Source organism: Lygodium microphyllum, chromosome 7 (genome assembly GCF_053477565.2).
Source record: "Lygodium microphyllum isolate KBCC chromosome 7, Lygodium_microphyllum_v1.1.10, whole genome shotgun sequence".
Classification (NCBI taxonomy): Eukaryota; Viridiplantae; Streptophyta; class Polypodiopsida; order Schizaeales; family Lygodiaceae; genus Lygodium; species Lygodium microphyllum.
In genome coordinates, this window is record NC_141141.1 from 67,972,601 (window position 1) to 67,986,124 (window position 13,524).

The following is a 13,524-nucleotide window of genomic DNA, read 5'->3' on the forward strand; positions in this document are numbered from 1 at the left end:
GATGTAGAGGATCTCGGAGATCAAAGATATCCACTTGAAAGGTAACTTGTAGTAAGGAATGATAAATGGGATGAATTGTAGAATGTGACTCCACCTTGGGAGAGAAGCCACTACATTTATAACTCCATGTTGGAGGGAATTCGAAGGTCTCGTTAGCAAGTTGTGTTTGAATCTCCAAGGCTCCGAACTAAGTGGTAGTTGAAGATCTTGGGTATCAATAGGTGAAATGATTGCTCGAAGACAGCCATCCCTAAAGAGTAAATGGTGGGGAAGAACTTCATGATGAGTATGTGCTTCCTTTGACTGGGGGTGTAGAGGCCTCCTTTGAAGCTGAAGAAGTAGAAGCCCCTTGTGGGGACAAAGTCTTGGGTTCTTTATTTTGGACCAATGCCATGATGATTGTGAAGCTATTTGCTCCAATTTTAAAGATTTTGCTTCATGCTGATAGAGAGCTTATTGATCGCACGATAGAAAAGATTGAAAGTTTGGAGGTTTTTGATGCTTCCAAGCTACAACAAGTCAAGGCACTTTGTGTAGACCGATGGAACATGATGCACTCTTCATTGCATGCTGTTGCTTTTGTTCTCCATCCTATTTGGAAAGCAAAGAATCCTAACAGTGACAGGGAGGTGAGTAAGGGTTGGATGGATGTAGTTGAACATGTTTCAAATTATGATGTAAGTGCTCAAGGGGAGTTATATGATGAATTGGATAAGTATACGTTTGAGTTAAGTGCATTTGCACGTCCTTTTGCAAAGGATGAGAGGAGGATGCATCAAGGTGTGAAATGGTGGGAAACTTTTGGGGTAGAGACACTAAATTTGCAGTGCTTGGCACCTAGTATATTGTTTGAAGGCACTTGTGCTTCACCATGTGAGAGAAATTGGAGCACTTTTTCTCTCATTCATATGAAGAAAAGGAACAAGCTTAAGCCGAAGGATACAAAGAAGCTTGTCTTTATACACACCAATTTACGTCTTATAAGCAAGTTGAAAGAAAGAGGATTTGAGAAGATAGAAGCGACCTTGGAAATGCTAAACAAGGAAAATGATAATGAAAGGCTGCTTGCTTTGCAGAAAATGAGAGAGGAAGATGATGAGAATTCAGTTCCTGTGACAGTGGGTGCGTCAAGTGCTAGTACCTCTAGTGTGCCATAGGATGAGGTGGAGGTGGAGGATGAGGATGAGAATGAGGGTGAGCAAGATGAGGATGAGGATGCTGGAGATGAAATTGACTTATGAGTCAACTTGAGTAGCACATGCCACAGCAAGTCTACAATTTGGAGTCTTGACCCTTGTCTCTTCACTCTCTTGGGTTGCCCCTATAGAGTCTTGAGTACTATGATGTATTGAGTCATGGCATTTTGTGATCTTAGTGAGCTGATTATAATTTAAGAGTCAATGAGTCACGACATTTTGTGATATTTGTGGGCTGATTATAATCTCAAAATTCTCTGTGTCCTCTTGTTAAATACCAATGTCTTTTATGCTTGTCTTTCAAAGTGTAAGCTTTGTTGAAATGTCAACAATTCATATTAAGGTTCACCTTATCATTCTTATATTTTTCCAGTCTTTTAAGAAAAAAATTAGGGCAATGTATGATTTAGCTCAGGGGTCTGAATCATACATCAGTCATACTTTCATACCTGTACACGTATGGAAGTATGAGATGTATGTTATCAACTATGCTCATAATTCTCTCTGTGGGAATGGGTGATCGAACGTGTGACTTGAACACATGCAAATCCTGGTAGGAAGGTTTTACCTCTGAGAGTCAATGTTTAAGCTTGTGGTATATGTGCAAGAGGGAAGGTTTGACTCTATAATATAGTAGAGTATTTTCCTTTGTAGTTGGCATGTCATAGAAATCCTAGTGTGGAGGCAGGATTACTAAAATCTTCCTGGTGCACTTGTAATGCAGGAGAAGAAACAATATCAGTCTACCTCATGCTCTTTTTCATCTTCAGCTGCCTTCTATGTTCTTCCCCTTTTGTTCCTAGCTATGTTGAAGGTCATAGGTAACTCAGCAACTGATTGGCCAATCAGCCGTAGGTGGATGTGGACTGCCTATTTAGTTGAAGAGGTCTATACATGTACTCTGTCATGCCATATGCTGTTCCAAATCTGCTCTGGATATGTTTGAGATTCTCATAAAAGTATATTTGCTGTTTGTTTATGCACACTGGTCCTTATGTGCAGATGGACACCATCACCAGCTGCAGTTGCCAACATGGATACTTTGTTTTATAAAGTACATAAAGTATTTCTTTAGTTCTCTTTTATTTTGTTTCGCAGTTCGATCTTACCTTAAATACTTCTGAGTTCAGGTAAACTAGATTGGGTACGTGACATAAGTGGGTTAGTTTGGGTATAAGGTTCTGAGATGTTGTGCTCATTCCAGGAGTTAACGGTGACAAATGAAAGATTCTTGGTCCCCGAAATGCTGTTTCATCCAGCAGATTTAGGTCTTGAACTCTGAAGCTCTATATTTTTATTTTCTCTTCAAATGGAAAACATCACTGCAGGATCTAAATTGATGTAATATGATTAAATCTCAGGTATGAACCAAGCTGGTCTAGCTGAGTGCATCATCCGAGCAGTGAATACATGCCATCCGGATCTCCATCCTTTACTTTATTCCAGGTTGTTACTCGCGTGTAGCACTACTTTTTAGTTCTCAACATTGTACCCTAAGTAAAGCCAGAGAAAAGTTTTAAGGGCTGAAAGTAAAATGTTGAGCACAAAGTGAGAAAAGTTGTCAGGATTGGCTCCCCTTTGAAAGGATAATAACAAAGAAGAGCTAGGCACCCTTATCATTGTAGAATGGATAAATGTTGATGCCCTTTTCATGAAATGTGATGGTCAGCCTTTTGTGGAATATTTGGAAGGTAAGTGTGAAGCCCTTTTCAATCAACATTTTGCAATCTAATTTACTTATGGACACATATTCCTTGGGCTGGTGTAGGCTTGAAAATGGGTCAAAAGTGTAAACGTTTGCGATCTATAGTAGGGATCTTCATTTTTGTTACCTGCATTCAAGGAAGTCGTTTTAGAGTGTCCTATGAAACAAGATATCATCACGTTGAATAACTTGTGTGGCTTTTGCAAAATGGGCCATATTTATGGCTTATTTACAACCAGGATATAAAGTTCTATAGGCATAAATAGATATTTAATCAAACTAGAGGCTAAGTGATTCAAAGGGCTTGCATTAGCACCAAACTAGTCACAAATGAGGAGTGCATGAGTCCATTGCATGTTTTGTAATCCAAAGCAAGGTCATAGTAGCTTACAAGCTTCAAGCACAACTTATTCCTTTGGCATCAGCATGTCTCTACTTCTCTATGCAAGTCCTCGATAACAATTTAGAGCTATGATGCAAACTATTTAAAACAAGATTCCTAATGTTGGAGAATGGAAGGGTCAGAATGGAACAGTACCCAAAATTGGCCACACTATTGACAACTTAGATATACAACCTAAAAGCATACAAACAATCTGTCCAACAGCTCAGCCACTTCAAAACCTCTCGAGAAAAGTCCACACACACACAAACAATGTTCAAGCAGCAAGCCTATGTAGTATTTCTATGCAAGCACAAGCACAAAGTTAGGTTAGTGCAGCAATATGAAACAAGGTAACAACTAAACGAAACAACAGGCTATCTTTAGTAGACAAGGACACCCTGCTTGTTTGGATAGCCCTAGCTCTTTACATTATCAAGTGAGTTTTATGATTACATGGCTTAAGGCTAGGCTTGTATGGTTCTTAATGCCCTTATTAACTCACTTTTCAAGAACCTAGGCACTTAGTCACACCAGTGAGTAATGACAACTTAGATATACAACCTAGAAGGATAGAAGCATCTATCCAACAGTATCTCACTTGAAAACTTGTAAGTTCACATGCATGCAGACAATGTCCAAGCAGCAAAGTCTGTGTAGTATTTCTATGGAAGCACAATACTAAAGTTAGGTTAGTGCAACAATATGATACAAGATAACAACTAAAGGAAAGCAACAAGCTATCTCTATTAGACAGCGGCACCTGTCTTGTTTAGATAGCCCTAGCTCTTTGCATTATTGAGTGGGTCCTTAGGTCATATGGCTTAAACCTAGGTTTGTATGGTTCTTCATCAACATATTAACTCAGATTTCAAGACCTAGGCACTTAAACGCTCCAGTGGTGCAATCCAATGTGGCCTTACTTGGATCATGTACAAATATGTCCAAATCTCTATCATCTCTCTTATACTCGCTAAATGGTAAGTCTGCTAATGACAATAGGAGGTTGACAATGTAGAGAAGTAAACTTGATTCATGCTAAAAAACATCTCAGTAACAATTTGTCAAGCACATGTAAACTAAATAATGGTCATGCAGCCATATGAATGCATGTTTTAATGGCTCAACAGGAGTTGCCTTTGACAAGTTGGATTTCTTACATTGTCACATGATTGTTATAGCAAGCTCTCAAGGAACAAAACTTGTCTTAGTTCACACCAGAGCATTCTAGTAGTATATATGCCATTAGCCCTCGAGCTCCTTATAAATTGTTATGTAAAACATGTCAATCACATCAGTCAGTCTATGTCCTCACATTGTCATTGTACATGAGATTCAATTAATTAATTATCATTGCTCCACATAGAAACCTCTTTTATGATACCTCATATGCCACATCATTGTTTATGACAAATGATAAATTGCCTCATTGTTTGCATCACTTCAGAAGGAGTATTAGAGTTTTTTGATTCATAGTAGGGTTAAAGATATTAATGTATGTGCACACTATACCATACACTAATGCACTTATTTATGATTTATACATTAATCCTTTTGAAAAAGGAGTAGTTACAAATGTAATAAAAGGTCACAAGGCTTGGATGTGGCTGGATAGCTCGGTGTCAAGGTGCAGCTGCTGGGTATCATGCATTCTCTTTTGGTACTTGTCCCATTACTATAAAATTTTAATGGTCTAAGTTTGTGAATGCTTGGGACCCCTTCTTGTTATCAAGTTTTACAAGGAGTAAGTCTTAATTTTACCTTGTTTTCAGCAGGATATCAGATGTGTCATCATATATAGGCTACAAATGCAATTTTTACCTGTTTTGTGAGTGCTCTGATGTGTTCTTGGTTTGCTTCTTCTCTCAATGTTTGTTCTGCTTCTGATGGAATGCATTGGTAATAAGCACGGAACTGTGACACTTTTTAGCCCTGGACCGTCTTGCCCTTGAAATGGAATGTTTCATCCCTAAGCATTGCACTCTTGGTTGAGGACTTAGTGAAACATGTGACTGAAACACACAAATGCACACATATATGTAGATATATGTGTCACATATCCATGCAAATCTTTTACTGTCAACAAACGATGTGTCATTTTTTTGGGCGCATGTGTGTGTGCATGTATATGTGCACATTGAAGTAGAGTAGAGACCAAGTACATGCATCAAACATTAGCTTATTGGGTTTTTCAAACAGGAGGCATTTTTTCGCAGTTCATCTTGTCTTGGCAATATATCTCAAAGGCTTTGGTGCCTCGTAAATTGGACAAGATGAATTAACATAGTACTACATCTACATTATGTATGCTTAAAACCTAGAAAAAGTAACAAGAATCTTTTCTTTTTTTCATTTCAAAAGCATGTTTTAGCCAGCCGTTTCATGTTTTAGTGAAACATTTCTAGCATTTGAGGAGTTTTGTATTTTAGGGCCAGTGAAATGCGTTTCACAGTAACACTGTTGTAAGTAGTTTCCAGGTTTGCTAATTTGTCAAAGAAGGGTTGGCCCTTGTGTGGTTGCCTTGAGTATATGGCTTTTTATAGTAAATGGATTGCAATTTAGTAGAGCTGGCTGAGCTAGGGGGTATGTTTCAACTCCTAGCCCTATGGCTCTATTCAGGTATCTATTAGGCTGAGTTGTCCCTTTGTTCCATGTTTGTTTCTGACACTGTTTTCCATGATTGCATTTGATGAAGAAAACACACCATGTGGAGATCTTTAGCGGGTAAAATAAAGCTCTAAGGGAATATATCTTAATTATATTTTGAAGATAAAAGTGTGTTTGCCATGTGGGCAAAAGTGTTACTTGGCTACTTTTACTACATCTTACTTAGTTTACCACTCCATGTGGTGGTATTGCAAGCATGTGCTTTTGGTTGCTATATCTGTCATCAAATCCAGCTGTTTTTCTTGAGCGTAGTTTCTGTCCAACCTATAATATCCAAGGTAGAGCAAAGGACCTGTCCTTAACCATCTTAATGGATCCTAACGTTTAAAAAAAAAAGGACACGATTTTTTTGTAAGCTGATAGAAAGGCTGTTATTTTGTGTATTTCCTTCCATTATTTCCATAGCTTGTAGACACTGAGTAGGTGTTTGTTTTGGTTTTGTGCTCCAGTGTGGTACTAACAGGTGGAAGCAGCTTGTTTCCAGGATTCAAGGAAAGATTGTAAGTATTGAAGATCTCTATGCCATGAATCTAAGATTAAGATGATTAGCATTTTTCATTGGTGTTTTTCTTCAAGTTTACTTTCTATTGGTCAAGTAATTACTAGTACCTAATTTTCTCTTTCAGCATCATGAAATGTTACTAGAAAGGGGTTGTTTTTGAAGTTTGAGGTAATATTGGCAGTCTTTATAATAAAGTGTGGAGTCATGTTGATTATGTCTTTTACAAGGCCAGGAATGACATTCTGCAAAAAATATAGGTAACTATATCCTACTTAAAATATCCTGTACGAAAATTTAAAGGTTAGCATTTTGGCAATTGTCTGACACAAAATCTGAGTTTAATGCAAAAACTCATATCTGAGTTTGTTAGAGGGGTGTTTGCTAAATGCTAACCCTAGCCAGTGGGTGGGATATGTGTTCACACACACATGCACACGTGCATGCACAGTGTGTGTGTGCACAGATGCACACACCAAAAGATGGACACACCAAAAATAGGATTCGATGCTTCATTTTAGCATTTCACTTCTAACCTACATGGTGCACTTAGATTGCCCAATGATGTGCATTGCATGCCATTTTGGACTTGGCGCAATCATCAAGACATTCATGGTTAAACATCCGATCTTTAAACTGCATTTCACTGTCTAGCATTTCACTTCTAACCTACATGGTGCACTTGGATTGCCCGATAATGTGCATTGCATGCCATTTTGGACTTGGCCTAATCATCATGGCATTCATGGTTAAACATCCAATCTTTAAACTGCATATCACTGTTTGCTTATTAAGTTAACCTATGTTCTTGAAAGTTACTGAGTATTTAGTTATCAGATATGATTGTATTTTCCAAGAGTGCACCTGACTGAAAGCTCTTTGCTCACCAGTAAAGAACAGAGGTCAGACAAAGTTTGCAAAACCAAAATACAGCAATGCAAACAGCTGCAAGACTAGCCATTTACACTCCAATTCTGACCATGCTGAAATGCTATTGACCTTTAATTAACTCGATACACCCTAATGATGTAGACTGTTTTCTTGGTACGTTTCATCAAATCAGCATGCACGACAATATTTGCATAAACTATCACCAAAATCTTAAGAAACAAGAGACACAAGTGTATTAAAACTTTTGAACCTGTTAGGAGACATACCTTTACCTATTTATATTTGTGTCCATCTCCTGGTTGTGAGCCTCTGCCAGAATCCAGCAAGGATAATTAGAGCTGTGGCATTGTCTTTGTTCGTCAGTCCTATGTATATGACAGGAGTGTTCCCTGTAGGGACATCAGATAGAGACATGATAGAGACATTAGGGTTTCTCAGATCCGTCCTCTGCTCTTCCATTTTTCTCATGGCATTCTCAGTCCTGCCTACTCTCCTCTGCGTGATTTTCTGCAGTTGGTGGCCACCTACAGGCTGGGGGTGGCACATTCCAGATCAGGGCAGACATCTTTGGGCAGGCGCGTTCGCCACTTTTTGGCCAGGTGAAACCTTTTTTGCAGGCAGCAGATTTAGAATAGGTCCAATCTTATCATTACCAGTCGGTCAGTTTCGGTCTTGTTCCCTATTTATGGGGCACCTCCACTTGCTCTCTTTTCATTACCGGCTTTTCTCCTCCATGCTGATTGTGATCATCAGACTGCTGCCATAGGCATCTTCTCTCTCCAGCCATCACCTTTTCTCTCCTCTCCTGAGTCAGATCTTCTCCTGCTGCAGTCTGGCGCCCTTACTGACATGGATCTGTCCATGTGTGCAGGTGCTTTCCTTTTTATGCAGCCTTTTTGTTCAGATTAGTTTTGTTCCTTCATTCTTCACCGTGTCATTCTTCTGTGTGTGTGTTGCTTATGCTTTGCACACTCACTGTAAGCTCCCACCAGGTGTTGAAGGATGTACTTTTTCTTCTTGATTGATCCAGCTTCTCTATACTGGAATTTTACACACTATGCCTCCCTTTTTGGCCTTTAAGCTCTGAGCAACTGATGCCTAATAGGAGTTGAGAAAAATGACTCATCTGACATGTTTGATGTGGAAGAGAAGATGCAAAGGAACACACATTGAGTTGGAAACACAGTGCCTTCAAAATGTGGAGTGCTGTATAGAAATAAGTTTCAATCGGAAACCTATGGCTATTGTGTAGCTCTTTCCACATAGTGCATGTCAATCTTGACCTGCTTAGGAGAGCAAAGGTGTGAAGCTATGAATTGGGCAGTTGTGATATGAAGATTGGGTCCTAGACCAGGGCAAGTCCACTGAGCACTCTTGTATGCCCTTTCCAAGTCAGTCCCACCTAAGGAGAGTAATGCATAACCCTCGCAAACACATGGAAACTTGGAAGTGGGGACGTCAATAGGAAGAGGAACAGAGAGTGAAATTGGAGCCTTGAGAGTTTCTAATAACTATGGAGCTGTGGGAAATGATGAAATACAAATGGAACGAGAATGAAAAAGGAAGTGAAAACAGCACAAGTCTCGCAATATATTTGGAGGTGGATGAAGGACCCTACTGAATCACATGGACTTCATCACTTGCTCACTGTCTCTTGGACATTTATCTACTTGAACATAGAAGTTGGATGCGATGTTGCAGATAAGAACATTAATGTGTTAAATCTCATTCCATACAGAGGACCTTTGCACTTTAAGAAATTTGCAAAGCTCAAAGTACTCATCTGCATATCAGAACCATGGTCACAAATGACAACTATTCTTTGACATCTTGTGATGTGGAGTGGAAAATGTCAGTCTTTTTGGTAGAATTTCTTGATATAGGAGTTTCACGTTCTCTCTTATGCTTTTGGTGCGGACACCAATTTTCTTGCTAGTTTTCACCTTTTTTCTTAACTCCTCGTCTGTACCAGTTCAATGGCTCTCCTCCTGGGGCTTCTGGACCAAGTAACAGGCATGTGTACATGATCTTGATGTGCATGGTGTGGCAGTGAACATGCTACAGGAAGCATTAGCTTTTGTAACCTTTTATGTTTTACTGGCTTACTGTTTCATGAATAGATGGTTGTGAGCTTTCTTGTTTGTTCTGAAAGTTCAGATTTTTGGGTTAAAGCCTGCAATTTGAAAGCATCTCTCTGTCATTATTGTGTAATACACTGGAATTTTGCAGTTTATGGGAGACTTAATTGTGCCGGTTTATCTTGAACAGAGAATTGGAGCTACGGCCATTAGTTCCAACGGAATATGACTTAAATCTTCACCTTATGGATGAGTAAGCTCATAAAAATCCAAAATTTCCTGATTCATCATAGCATTTGCAAAGTTAAGCTTATCCCACATGCTCATGATGTGGAATAATAGATTTTAGGTGTAAAAGCATTAGAACTTATATATGCAAGGCTAACTGAAGAAAAGACAAATGACCAGCATGTGTTCAGCTAGTTTTGATTCCAACACCATGCATGATGTTCAAGTTACAGATAACTTGACAGTATTGGTCTGAGGATGATTTGCTTCACTTATGAGTTCTTTCAGAATGACAGTTCTGCCTATTTAGCAAAGGTTGGATCAGTAACAAGGAAGCACGGCATACCTGAAACTTTGTTTCTTGTGTTTTTGAATCAGCCAATAATAGAATGGATGCATGCATATGTCAGCACACAAACACATCTTAGTTGTGTCTTATTTAAGGCATATAATGTGTTGATGGATTTAGATCTTGTATGCACTTTGTATGAGCAAGTAGGTGTGTATTTGCTTATAAGCACATAAAAGTGGATGCTAATATTTGCTCTAATTTGTGTGCCTTTTTGCATTCGTCTCAACAAGGGCAGTCCTATACTAGCAGCGTGGAGAGGTGGTTCCTTGCTAGCTGCTAGCCCAGAATTTGAAGGATGCTCGGTGACCAAGGCTGAATACGAAGAGTTGGGGTCAACAAGGTGTCGAAAGAGGTTTATGCATTAAGCATCTTTGTTGGTCCAGTATGAAAAAATGCGAGAGGACTGTCCATCACGGATTTGATTTTTTTCTTTTGAGGTATTCTTGTGCTCTTAAGTTTCCCTTTCAGAAGTGCACTGTTAACGTTGCTTTGACGAGCATTGTCATATGTGTCTAGAGGTGCAGGGACTCTAGCAGCAACGGTGGAGTGTGAATTGGGAAGTTGGTCCTTAGTTACATACCCCTAGATGACACAAACACTGGTAGAGGATGCATTTGCTGTACTATCGTGGGATCCCGAATCTGGCAAATATTGAAGAGTAATGCAACACTGGCATGAGGTTGGTTAACATTCATATCTGGTACAAAGGTGATTCATGCGTTGCATAAGTCCAAAAGGTGGAGAATGAGGGTTTGTGTTTCTACAAATGGCAGTGTTCATGTACATTTCGGATGCATGCATGCACAAATAATGTTGGTTTATGAGTTTGCTCTTGGAAACAAGGTGCCCACTTGTGCCTTGTGGATCCGGTGTATATAAGACCAGTTGGATGATAATCACACATTTTTTTAATACTCGAGTTGGGGGGGGATTCGTATTTTGTGTTGACGGGGGAGGAGGTATATATTACTTTTTATAAGGGTCCATGCAAAGCTGCTTTTCCCAGAATGGCCGTCACCTTTGATCAATTACGAGTTTTTAGGAAGGGAATCAAGGGATCATGCCAAAATGCTTCTCACCGTTAAGCCCTCGCTAACATGGCTTTGCCATTTTCTTCCTAGATCCTTTGAGGTTCATCTTAATAACTAGACATTACTTACATTCAGTTGGAAGCGAGTACATGTTTTATTGCACAAACAATACTTTTGAAGCTTTATAACCAGTTCTATCTCAGTTCTATCTCCAGGTTGAGTTAACTAAATAGCACCGAAGTGGGAGTTAACCAGTTCTATCATAATTGGTGCGACCTAAATAGCACCAATTATGTGATTGATGCGTCAAAACATGGTATTTGCCTCGCTCAGGACTCAATGATTTGATTTCTTTTTTGCTGCCCATCAGTCTATTCTTTTGGGATTTAATATAGATTATACTTGCCTGTGTCCTCGATGGTAGCTGGGGGGCCCTTCATGCTTGTAGCTCTTAATAGATTTGTATATAGACACGATAATGGCTTGGCTCATAACGTACAATATTTTTGGTGTGGTAGAGATGCATCTAACATTGGGAGAGATTTGGTGCAGTTGCCCATTTGCTTGATACTGGCTTTTGACTTCAATGCAGTACTGCACATGAAGCTTAATTCATGGTTTGATATTTACCGAAAATTGACTTGGTTGTGGCTTCCATAGCTTGGTATCTTGGCTGGATATGCATATGTAGCTTGTGCATACAATGCTTTCATTTTGTTTTCTAAGAGCACACGTTTAATGATTAAGAAAAACAACCCTAATGACCAAAATGTTGGAAATCTGGCATACGTTTAATGATTAAGAAAAACAACCCTAATGACCAAAATGTTGGAAATCTGGCTTTTGCTTAATATGGCTATGGTGTCTTCTTTGCTTGTTGGCAGGCCTCTAGTTGAGGCTCAATGGTGCATCTTGTAGTTGATTTTATTGCTTTGCTTTTGGGGAGAGGTTGCTAGAACTTGACATTGTTGTAATATTGTGTGCTAACGCCTAGAGGGCAGAAATATTTGTAGTGGTGGAAGGGAGCTAGTCAAAGGCTGGTTGATCTCCCTTTGCAACACCATGGGGCATAGATGATAGAACATGTTTAGCCTCTACATTAAGACAATACCTAATTGTCCTTAGTGATAGGAATACTCTAGGGTCTCTTGCTCTCTCTTGGCAATACCATGGAACTCTAGTTCTTCAAACTTCCAAAGTCTTTATGTGACCTCCAACAATCGGAGTCTGCTACGAGTAGCCCTGCCGCAATATTAAACTAAAGCTAGACCCTACCCTAATCTTAGTTGTATAGATGTTGGCAGTGTCGATTTTGTCACCTCCAAGATTTCTATTGATTTAGATTTTATGATTCAATTTCTCTATTGTAAACTATCTTCGAGTTACAACCACCCATTCTTTACACTTGTTTGGTAGTTTGCCATGTTAAAGAGAGGAACAAAATTGCTTTCAATGGAATTGTGCAATAGAAAGGACGAATAAGAAATTTGAATTATTGACATCTTATGTTGGGTGTACATGTGGCTGAGTATACAGGGACAACAAAGTAAAAGCTTCTCATATGGGTAGGATAACAGGGTGTTGAAAAGGAAGGATTCTAGCTTTTAGATAACACGTAGATCTTGGCATTGAATTGAAGAGCTAGGACAACATATGTTCCTACACAAGCAAATCCATGTTAATTCCACATTGGGGATTCTAATGCCACAAGCCCAATAGTAAGTTTGAGTATGGTATGCAAAACTCACAATGCAAGATTTTGTTAGATTTTGCTATTTCTCAATTGACATTTTCTTAGGCTTTAGATATTTTCATAACAAGACACATTGTGCTTGGTAGACGAGCATTGACAATAAGTAGATATTTTGAAGAGGACAATTGAGAAAATATTGTTGTGGATAGAGAAATTATTTCTCAAGGGTGAGCCCCTAATCTTGCAAATGGGATAATTAAACGTACATTCCTTCTTGCATTAAACATATGGGATAATTAAACGTACATTGTTGTTTAATTATCTTGCTTTGGGTAGTATCATCACTGCTTGTGGCCTTATTTCGTCCAAAGTGAGACGCAATGGGATGGATCTCTTCTCCAAAGTGAGACACAAAATGTTTGGCCCCTCTATATTGGCATTTGCCAACTAGATTGATGCTATGCTCAAACATACTATTGTCAACTAAACCCGTAGGATAGTTCTACAAGTCAAGAGTATTCCCTACACTAAATCTAAATGCCAACCATAGAACTTCTCCACACGTCCATAAAATTACTGCATCATTCTTTGTAACACAGCTTCAAACATCTATGATTAAATGTTTGCATATGTCCATTTTCATATGCACATGACATTGTCTATTGTGGCATTTAGTCCTCTATGTAAAGTTGGTTTTAAGGGATATGTTGAGCACCTAGGGAATTAAAGCCCTTTTAAAAGTTTCCTCAAGGTTTCTGCATGTATTTTTACTTGTTGTAGTGATTCCCTTGACCATCTCTAC

General features: G+C 39.0%; 2 protein-coding genes across 4 annotated transcripts in view; both read left to right on the forward strand.

Annotated features, from left to right (window-relative positions):
* The window catches only part of ARP6 (actin-related protein 6), a 32,724-nt gene extending 21,561 nt beyond the window's left edge, over positions 1–11,163 (forward strand). Inside the window, exons 3-8 of one of the 3 annotated variants that reach the window (XM_087681499.1) lie at positions 2,401–2,464; positions 2,558–2,642; positions 6,400–6,450; positions 9,609–9,671; positions 10,234–10,435; positions 10,523–11,163. In XM_087681499.1, the coding sequence (XP_087537625.1) occupies positions 2,401–2,464; positions 2,558–2,642; positions 6,400–6,450; positions 9,609–9,671; positions 10,234–10,363 (393 nt within the window). In that variant the 3' untranslated portion in view covers positions 10,364–10,435; positions 10,523–11,163. Of the gene's footprint in view, positions 1–2,400; positions 2,465–2,557; positions 2,643–6,399; positions 6,451–9,608; positions 9,672–10,228; positions 10,436–10,514 lie in introns of those variants that run through there. The other 2 variants (XM_087681498.1, XM_087681500.1) reach the window with 2 other exon arrangements.
* Positions 549–1,162, forward strand: LOC148033554 (uncharacterized). The gene has a single exon (XM_087681501.1). The coding sequence runs from the start codon at positions 549–551 to the stop codon at positions 1,155–1,157; it is 609 nt and encodes a 202-aa protein (XP_087537627.1). The 3' UTR covers positions 1,158–1,162.
* Positions 11,164–13,524: the final 2,361 nt, after the last annotated feature.